At 48.3% G+C, this 9,600-nt stretch overlaps 1 protein-coding gene across 5 annotated transcripts in view; it reads left to right on the top strand.

Moving 5' to 3' along the window:
* ODF2 (outer dense fiber of sperm tails 2) overlaps positions 1-9,600 on the top strand; it is a 40,682-nt gene that overhangs the window by 16,465 nt on the left and 14,617 nt on the right. For all 5 annotated transcript variants that reach the window (XM_012639725.1, XM_012639723.1, XM_012639722.1 and 2 more), the window contains 6 exons: positions 3,323-3,394; positions 4,494-4,565; positions 4,673-4,789; positions 5,412-5,597; positions 6,044-6,153; positions 8,415-8,550. In XM_012639725.1, the coding sequence (XP_012495179.1) occupies positions 3,323-3,394; positions 4,494-4,565; positions 4,673-4,789; positions 5,412-5,597; positions 6,044-6,153; positions 8,415-8,550 (693 nt within the window). The remainder of the gene's footprint in view (positions 1-3,322; positions 3,395-4,493; positions 4,566-4,672; positions 4,790-5,411; positions 5,598-6,043; positions 6,154-8,414; positions 8,551-9,600) is intronic.

The following is a 9,600-nucleotide window of genomic DNA, read 5'->3' as shown; positions in this document are numbered from 1 at the left end:
TTCTATTGATGGACATTTGTATTTTTAGTTGTTTAATATCATAAGCAATGTTACTTTAAGCATTCATGGACACTATCCTGGTGTACTTAAGAGTTCCTAGAATATATTTCTATCAATTTTAATAGTTATGGCCAAGTTATTCTCTAAAATAGTTACACCTCTTTGATTTCTGGCTGGGTGATCTCAGGAGGTGATTTTTACCTCTCAGGGCTTCAGTTTTCCTGCCCGTAAAATGGGAATAGCATCTTGCATGTGGGATTGTGTGAGAATTAGAGATGATATATAGACAAAGGGCTTGCATACTGCCTGGCACATAATAGGTGCTTGGAAAATAGTAGGCACTGCTGCTGTTTGTCCTGGGACTGGTACCTTCAGAAAACCTCTTAGTCTACCCAGTGTTTCTCCTTTCTTGTGTCTTAGTTTCTATCATCCTGGAACCCCATCTCCAGTTGGAGAGGAAGGTCAGCTAATTAGAATTCCCACCCAGTACAGGCGTTTCCTGCTCAGTCCAAGCTCATCGCGATGCCTGTCTGGCGCTCCGGGCTGGACCCGCACCTCGGTGCTCACTGGGGAGTGCCCAGTGCGGTGGAGAACTGCTCTGGCTCTGGAGTCCGACTTAGCTTCAGGGCCCAGCCCTGCCATTTCTGGCTGTGTGACCTCAGCCAGCTTGCCTTCACGTCTCCCAGCCTCACTTTCCTTATTTGTAAAATAGGAGCGGTGATAGCGTGGCTTTTCGAGGCGGGGTGTTGGGTGAGTTTGCACACATAGGTTGGCAGAAGAGTTAGCAACAGTTTTAGTGCCCACCGGAGGCCTGGAGGGCAGTGAGAGCCGCTTTGGTCTCTGGGCCCCTGGCCGAGCCTTTTTGTCCCATGTTCATTGCCTCTTGTTGCTGGAGAAACCATAATGCCGTCTTCTGCCAGTTTCTAGGTCCCCAGGAAACTTTGGGAACTAGGGAGCCCTATTCTCTGGGCTTGTGAAGGGGACCTGTGGGACTGGGGGGAGGAAAGGGAGGGTGGGTGAGCCTCCTTCAAGAGACACTCTGTTGAGGTGCTAGGGAAGAAGAGTAGGGACAGGGTCACAAAGATAAGGCCCAGTGAGAAAGTGGGCAAAGGTATGAGCAGGCAGTTCAGGCAAGAGGAAACCCAAATGGCTTAGAGACATGAGAAGATGCTGAGCCTCAGTGGTAATTGGAGAAATGCAAATGAAGACACAGGAGTGGCATTGCCAGAGACTGGCAACAGACAGAGGTTCGCTTACTGTCCAGTGCTGGCGAGTGTGGGGAAGCCAGGACTCCCGTGTCCTGCTCTTGGGCCTGTGAATTGGTGCAGGCATTTTGCAGGGCATTTCAGCCCCAAATCACAGTCCTCCTGACCCCTGTCATTTCTAGTCTTGGTATCATCCCTAGAGAGATACTTTGTACATGCCCAGCGATGTCCATTGCTGCAGTGTTTGTAGTTGCAAAACCTGGAACATCCAGGTTTTGGGGACAGATTAAAAATGCAGTGGCATATAGAGACAGATTAGTGGTTGCCAGGTGTTGGTGAGGAGAAATGGGGACTGGCTGCTTAACGGTACACGGTTTCATTTTGGGGTGACAAAATGTTGTAGAACTAGATAGTGGTGATGGTTCTACCATGTTGTGAATGTACTAAATGCCACTGAATTTTACACTGAAAAATAGTTAAAATGGCAAGTTTTATGTTATATATATTTTACCACAATTTTTAAAAATTAATAATATAGCAAAAGCCATTGAATTATATACTTTATTTTTCCACCTTTATTGAGGTATAATTCTATATATTTAAGGCATTTAATGTGAGAATTAGATATACATATGCATTGTTAAGTGATTACCACAAGCTAACATATCTCTCTCACCTTATACAGTTACCTTTTTTTTTTATGGTGAGAACACGTAAAGATCTCTTAGCAGGACCAAGGGGCATGGTGGTCATGCCTGTAATCCTAGCACTCTGGGAGGCTGAAGAGGGATGATCACTTGAGCTCAGGGTTCAGGATCAGCCTGAGCAAGAGCAAGACCCCATCTCTACTAAAAATAGAAAACTTAGCCAAGCACACTGGCATGCACCTCTAGTCCCAGCTACTGGGGAGGCTGAGGTGGGAGGATCACTTGAGCCCAGGAGTTTGAGGTTGCAGTGAGCTATGATGACGCCACTGCACTCTAGCCTGGGCAACAGAGTGACACCCTGTCTCAAAAAAAAAAAAAAAAAAGAAGAAAAAAAGATCTCTTAGCAGGCAGGGCATGATGGCTCGTGCTTGTAATCCCAGCACTTTTGGAAGCCAAGGTGGGAGGATTACTTGAGGCCAGGTGTTCGAGACCAGCCTGAGCAACAGTGAGATCCTGTTTCTACAAAAATTAGAAAAACTAGCTGGGCGTCATGGTACATGTCTATAGTCTCAACTCCTTGGGAAGCTGAGGCAGGAGAATGGCTTGAGACCCGGAGTTTAACGCTGCAGTGAGCTATGATGATACCACTACAGTCTAGCCTGGGTGATAGAGCAAGCCCCTGTGTCTCAAAAGAAAAAAAAAATCTCTTAGCATATTTCATGTATATAATACTATATCTTGTTAACTATAGTCACTGTGCCATACACTTTTTTTGGGTGCCATACACCCAAGCTGGCGTGCAGTAGTGCCATCATAGCTCACTGCAGCCTGGAATTCCTGGGCTTGAGTGATCTTCCCGCCTCATATCCTGAGTAGCTGGGATGAGAGGCATGCATCACCACACCTAGCTAATTTAAAAAAAAAAATTTCTTTTAGAGATGAAGTTTCACTGTGTTGCCCAGGCTGGTCTCAAACTCCTGGGCTCAAGTGATCCTCTTGGCTTGGCCTCCCCAAGTGCTGGGATTACAGGTGTGAGCCACCATGCCTGACCTTATGCTACATACTTTAAATGGGAGAATTGTATGGCATCTGAATTTATATCTCAATGAAGCTATTTTTAAAAAATCAAGTAATACATAAATATAGTATGATACCATTTTTGTAAAATTATACATTAATCCCTTCTCGTTCCCCCACCCCAAAGAATGATAGTATTTCTCCAGGTATATTATAAATGCACAGAAAAAGGATGAGAAGGACACTTACCAAACTCATACCAGTAGGGTCAAGTTTGGAGGTAGGTGCAAGAAGGATTTTAGCCTTATTGGTATTCACTATTTTATAATGAGAATGTATTCAATTATTCTAAAATTAGAAATAGAGATTTTGGAAAAGAAAAAGAAGATACAGGGTGTAGATATCTAGGTTTATTGCTTAAATGACTTAGCTTTCCCTTTGCTTCCCTTGAAGGATTCTGAAAGACTAATGGAGCAACAAGGAGTATTACTGAAACGTCTGGCGGAGGCAGACTCAGAGAAAGCGGTAACCAAAGCACCCCTGCCTGCTCTAGGGGGTACAGGCAGCATCGGGGCAGGAGGGCTGAAACGTTTCTCTGAGTCTTAGGTTCATGATCTGTAAAACGGATGGATGTCACTGTCTTGCTGGCTCCAGTAGGCTTGTCTAGTTGATCATTTGAGAGCTTGAGGCTCAAAGCTGGACACCACCATGAGGGATGGTGAAGATGATAGGTTTATAATCACCAGGGCCTGTTAAGTCTGCATTTCCTTATTTGTATTATGGATTCAAAGCCATCAAAAAGCATACACCTTTTGACTCAACAATTGTAATTCTAGGAACCTCCCAAAGCACAATGTTCCAAAGTCTACTACATGGAATCCCAAATTCCTCATGATGTTAATGGGTACAAGAAACAGGAAGCGGGGAGAGGGTGGTGTTCCATGGCCAAATAAATTTGGGAAACTATTCGCTGGCCTGAACAAAAAGTTTCACTTAACTCCTAGACTTTTTGGAGCCTTTGATGTATCAGTGGCCTTATAAGACGGAAAGAAGATGGAGGCCCAGTTTCCCAAGGTTTGGCCCTTGGTTCCTGGCCATACGTGGCTGGGGAAAATACTCACCTGAGGAAGTCGTGAAGATTTGGCGGTAATGGCAATAATGCCTAAAGTCGCATTCCCAGCTCAAGAGGACTTTTTAAATTATGATACATCAGTAAATTGAAATATTAAGCAGCTATTTTAAAAGAGGTAGAAGATCTAATCACAGTGTGGTAAACATGAGATTGTAATTGTGGGACAAAACATGCATATGATTTTTAATGTGTATTAATAGAGGTTATTTCTGGGTCGGGAGTTATGGAGCTTTTTAGAGTTTCTGTGTATGTTCTTTAATGTTTTCTGCAATTAACATTACTTTTTTAAACATTGCAAAATAAATAGATCTTCATTGTTTTTAAAAAAATTTTAATACATATGTGAGGTGCTTCCCACCAGGGTCTCTGGGACATGGCTCAATGTATTTGGCATCTTGGGTCCCAGGGGCCAGGCACTCTCAAGTCTCTCTCCTACTTGGGCCGGGTCTCTTTGCCCTTCCCAGGAGTGGATGACAGTGTGTTTTCTCTCAGCGCCTGCTGTTGCTGCTGCAAGACAAGGACAAGGAGGTGGAAGAGCTCCTCCAGGAAATACAATGTGAGAAGGTACTGTCCCCAGAAGTTGTGCCTTTTAATGAGCCAGTAGAGCATAGTCGGTGTACAGAGAACTGGGTTCAAATCCTGGCTCTGTCACTTTCTCTGTCTCTCCAAAGGCTCAAGCAAAGACAGCATCTGAGCTTTCTAAGTCCATGGAGTCCATGCGTGGGCATTTGCAGGCACAGCTTCGATGCAAAGAGGCTGAGAACAGTCGCCTGTGCATGCAGATCAAGGTACCTGCTGGCCCCACAAGTGGGGGAGGAGGAGGCAGGGCCCTGACAATCCAAAGTTGGTGGCTGGGCCCAGGGTGACACACTCAGGGTCTGTGCCCTGAAGGTTTATGAGGTAGCTGCAGCCAAAATACTCAGGCCTCAGAGAGACACTAGGACAGTAGCAAGGGCAGTGGACAGAGACCTTGGAGGTGTTTGGTCTTGATCCCAACAGTGATGGGGTTGGATGCCCTCAGGGTTCACCTAACTACCCAAAGGGAAGGGATGGTGTCACATGTTTCTTGCATCTGTGAGCCCAGGGGTCCTCTGAGGTCACAGCTCTCCGGAGTGTTTAAGGAAATATCTCTGACCACAAGGCTGGGAGTTTAGGGAAGGATTCCAGAGGAGTTCTGTCCTAACATCAAGATCCAGGGCTGAGAGCTCCGGGGAGGCGCCATGGGGAACTGGAAGGGGCCGTGTCTCTGGTCCGAGTTAGGGGAGCCCTGAGCTCACACACAACTAATGACCCGTTTTCTGTCTCCTTCATTCCCTCTTTGCATTTGTGCCCTTTCCTCCCTCTCTCCCCTTTACCCTCTACCTTTCTTGTCTCACTCCTTCCTCTTCGTCTCCCCTTTCCCCCTCCCAGAACCTGGAGCGCAGTGGGAACCAGCACAAGGCGGAAGTGGAGGCCATCATGGAGCAGTTGAAGGAGTTGAAGCAAAAGGGAGACCGAGACAAGGAGGGCTTGAAGAAGGCCATCCGAGCCCAGAAGGAGCGAGCCGAGAAGAGCGAGGAGTACGCTGAGCAGCTGCACGTGCAACTTGCCGACAAGGTGGCCGGCCTGGGTGGGGTTGGGGAGGGGTGGTGCATAGTGGGTAGCAGGTGGGTGGATGAGTAGAGAATGATGGTGGTGGCCTGGCAGGATGGATGGCTGGGTGGAAGGAGAAGGAATTCAGGGGATCAGATGGGTGGCAGGCGGGTGAATGGGTAGCTGGCTGAAGATGATGGGAGGGTTTGCAGGACAGCTTAGCTACATCAGTGTTGTGGGGGAGAATGGTGGTTAAGGATGGGCTTGCCAGGCAGGACGCGTTTGATTGCTGGAAATCTAGCAGCAATGGCTGGGCTCCCACTGTCCCTCCTGGTGCTCTCTAGGAAGGTGAATTGCAGAGTGAGGTTTGGGTTCTCGGGGTAGGACCATCTAGGACGAGCCCAGCCCCCAGCTCCTGCAGCCTCGGTGCTGACGCTAGGCTGACAGGTCCTACTATCCCATGTTCCCAGGATCTTTATGTCGCTGAAGCTTTATCCACTCTGGAATCATGGAGGAGCCGCTACAACCAAGTTGTAAAAGACAAGGGAGACCTGGAGCTGGAAATTATCGTCCTGAATGAGTATGTTTTGGAGAGGGAGAGGGAGCGTGGGCCAGTTGAGGGACTTGGGTGTGCAGGTGGAAGGAGTCTGGCGACCCAGGGCAGGTCACGTGGCTCACGAGGCTATAGTTTGGTCTCCCCAGGCCAGGTGCTGCACAGGGCTGGGATGTGGGCAGCCCTTGGCCAGGCTTTCTGGTTAGAGCTGGGGCAAAGGCTCTAGCCCTGGTTCTGGAGTCCTACGTTACCAGCAGGCACCAGGGAGGCGCCCGGCCTCTCTGGTCACGGAGGCCTGGGTCCGATTCCAGTGCCTGGGCCCAAGCCTGGCCCCAGTCTACCCAGCATGGGAAATGGGCACACTGGTATCCTCATTCATGTTCTTGGGAGATGGCGCAGCTGGTGACTGCTGTGTCTTCTGTCTGTTGTCTGCCCAGGGACAGCAGCTGTTTTGCTAGTGCCTGCCAGTGGCGTGGCATGGGAGTAGGGAGAAAAGTGGCCTCAAGTTGCAAGTGACTGAACTCACACCTTTCTTGCCGCTGGGGAACTGTCAACAGTGACCATTTATTTGATCCTTCTCATTTGTTCCTTCCTTTGCTCAAAAAACTACATATTCACCATGGCACTCTAGCTGAGGCAACACAGTGAAACTCTGTCTCAAAAAAAAAAAGAAAGAAAACAACTATGTATTGAAGGCCAGGCTCGGTGGCTCACACCTGTAATCCTAGCTCTCTGGGAGGCTGAGGTGGGAGGATGGCTTGAGGTCAGGAGTTTGAGATCAGCCTGAGTAAGAGTGAAACCCTGTCTCTACAAAAAATAGAAAAATTAGCTGGGGCTGGTGACATGTGCCTGTAGTCTCAGATACTCAGGAGGCTGAGACAGAAGGATGACTTGAGCTCAGGAGTTTGAGGTTTCTGTGAGCTGTGATGATGCCACTACACTCCAGCCTGGGTGACAGAGTAAGACCCTGTCTCAGAAAAGTAGTAAGCACATAACACATACCAGCCAGGCCAAGTGTGGCCTTTAGGGTTACAGCACTAAGAAGACAAATGCATTCCCTGCCCTGTATCCTGGAAGAAGAGATAGGGCTACAGGAGACATGTACTCCGTAGGGTAAGAACAGGTCACAGGGGGAGCTTAGTCTCCTAGGTCAGGAGAGTGTTCCTTGAGGAAGTGTCTTGTTGTATTCAACTCAAGTTAGCAAACGTGTTCTGAGAACCTGCTGTGTGCCGGGCCCCCGTGCCAGGTGCTGTCCTCAGAGAGTTCTCTGTCTGGTAGGAAAAAATAGATAATTCAGGTAGAAGGATACATGGTACAGGTAAGAGGGGTTAGGGACAAGACATCCTGAAGAGGGGAAGTCTGAACTGAGTTTTTAAGGGTGAGTAGGAGTTTGCCGGTTAAAACAACTTGATGTGTTTGCTTGGGCCTAGCCAGTGGTCAGTAGGTATTTGCCGAATGGTGGACTGTAATTGGGCAATATCGAGAGCCCATACTGTGCCAAGGGTTTGTGATGGGTCTGTGGTCAAGATAAATGAGTGGGCATCTGTGAGCCTAGGGCTCCTCTGAGGCCACAGCCTCTGCTCTTTGATTGATGTTAGTCTTGCTGAGTGACTGAGGGGACAGAGGGGGCAAGGGAAGAGTGGGCAGCCAGTTCCCAAGTTGGCTTCTTTCTCTCCACTTGCGCCTTCTTCCCACACACACGCATTGCAGTTCCCGCCTGTGCTAGGTAGAGTCCATGCGTGAATAAGCCAAGCTTGGTGCCGGCCCTCCGCTGAGAGTGCAAAAGCCCAGCGTGCTCAGTGCCTGCTGGAGAGGAATGCCTGGGCAATAACCCCTGACCTCCAGCCTAGGAGTCTTGGGAGTCCAGAAGAATCTGTCCTCATATCAGGATCCAATGGGCTGAGATCCTGGGAGGTGCCGTAGGGAGCTGGGAAGGGATCATGTCTCTGGTCATTGTCTTCAGGGAGTGTCTTAGCCTCTTGGGAGAATCAGAGTGGACAACTTCTGTTAATAAGTCATCACTTATTGTAGAACTGTAGATGGCTTCTCGGAGGGGGTGGTATGGGAGACAAATCTTAAAAGATGTCATTAGGAGGTGGGACACAGGCATGGGACTGCCACAGCAGCAATGCCAAGGCAGGGCTCTGTGTCCCAGCCTGGAGATGAGGAGCAGGCAGGCAGTATGTCCAGAGTGTGATGTGGCCTGGGTAGGAACACTTGGCCCTACTCCGTGGAACCTTAGAATCTGTGGAATTGATTCTCTCTGTTTTTGCTTTGCAACCTTCTAGCCGGGTGACAGATCTTGTAAACCAACAACAAACCTTGGAGGAGAAAATGCGGGAAGACCGCGACAGCCTGGTGGAGAGACTACACCGTCAGACTGCCGAGTACTCTGCCTTCAAGCTGGAGAACGAGAGGCTAAAGGTCCGTAGTGAGAGCTGGGTACTGGGCAGTTGGGTGGGGCCCAGTGGGCCGATGGCAGGGCGTGCCTGTTTGGGCACAGAGATGAGCAAGAAGGTCTTCAGAGGGCCCGGGGGCAGCAGCGCCATTAAGAGGGAGTGCTCTTGAGTCAGAAAGGCCTGGGTTCAAGTCCTGACCCTGCCTCTTATTAGGCAAGACATTTCATTTCATCTTCTATTGCTGCTGTTTCCTTAGCGAGAGGAAACGTGGTCCTGGGAGAACGTGGTAACGTGTGTGAAGTGCTGGACACGGCACACTCAGCCCGCACACGGGAGATAGGACTCCAGGGGCACTGCCGGGCCCCTTTTCATGCATTAATTCTCACTTAAACGTCCCAACCTCCCAATGAAGTGATGATTATCTCCATTTGATATTAGAATATGGAGCCAGGGACAGTGGCGCACGCCTGTAATCCTAGCTCTGCTAGGCTGAGGAGAGAGGATTGCTTCAGGCCGGGAGTTCATGACCAGCCTGGGGGATAGAGTGAAACCCTATCTCAAAAAAAAGAAGAAACTGAGGCTTAGAGAAAGGTCAAGGTTTTGTTTGCCCTAGGAAGTGCTGGAGTTGGGATTTGAACCTGAGTCTGAGCCTAGAGCCCTAGCTCTTAAACTCTTGCGTCCACCCTTCCAGCATGCCAGGGGCGAGAGACACCTGACCAGGCTGGCATTTCAGAGAGGTTTGAACTTGGTTTTTTATTGATCTGGGTAATAACGTCTAGGTTTTGTTTTTGTTTTTTTTTTTACTGATTTTGCTTTTTATTGTTAAGTAAGATTGATTTTTAAGGAAGAATAACATATGGAAAAGTAAGAGACACAGAATTTTATTAAAGTGCACACACTTTGTCTATCAGTCACTCTGATCACCTTACCAACACCCTAGTGATGTCTCTTGGTTACTGACACCCCTGCAGAGGTAACTGCTATCCTGACTTCTGTCATCACAGATTAGTTCGCCTGTTTCTGAACTTTATAGATAGATTTGTGTAATTTATGTACACTATATATATTTTATATA

The sequence above is a fragment of the Propithecus coquereli genome, unplaced genomic scaffold, assembly GCF_000956105.1.
Source record: "Propithecus coquereli isolate 6110/MARCELLA unplaced genomic scaffold, Pcoq_1.0 Scaffold142, whole genome shotgun sequence".
Taxonomy (NCBI): Eukaryota; Metazoa; Chordata; class Mammalia; order Primates; family Indriidae; genus Propithecus; species Propithecus coquereli.
This window is presented reverse-complemented; position numbering and strand designations above follow the sequence as displayed.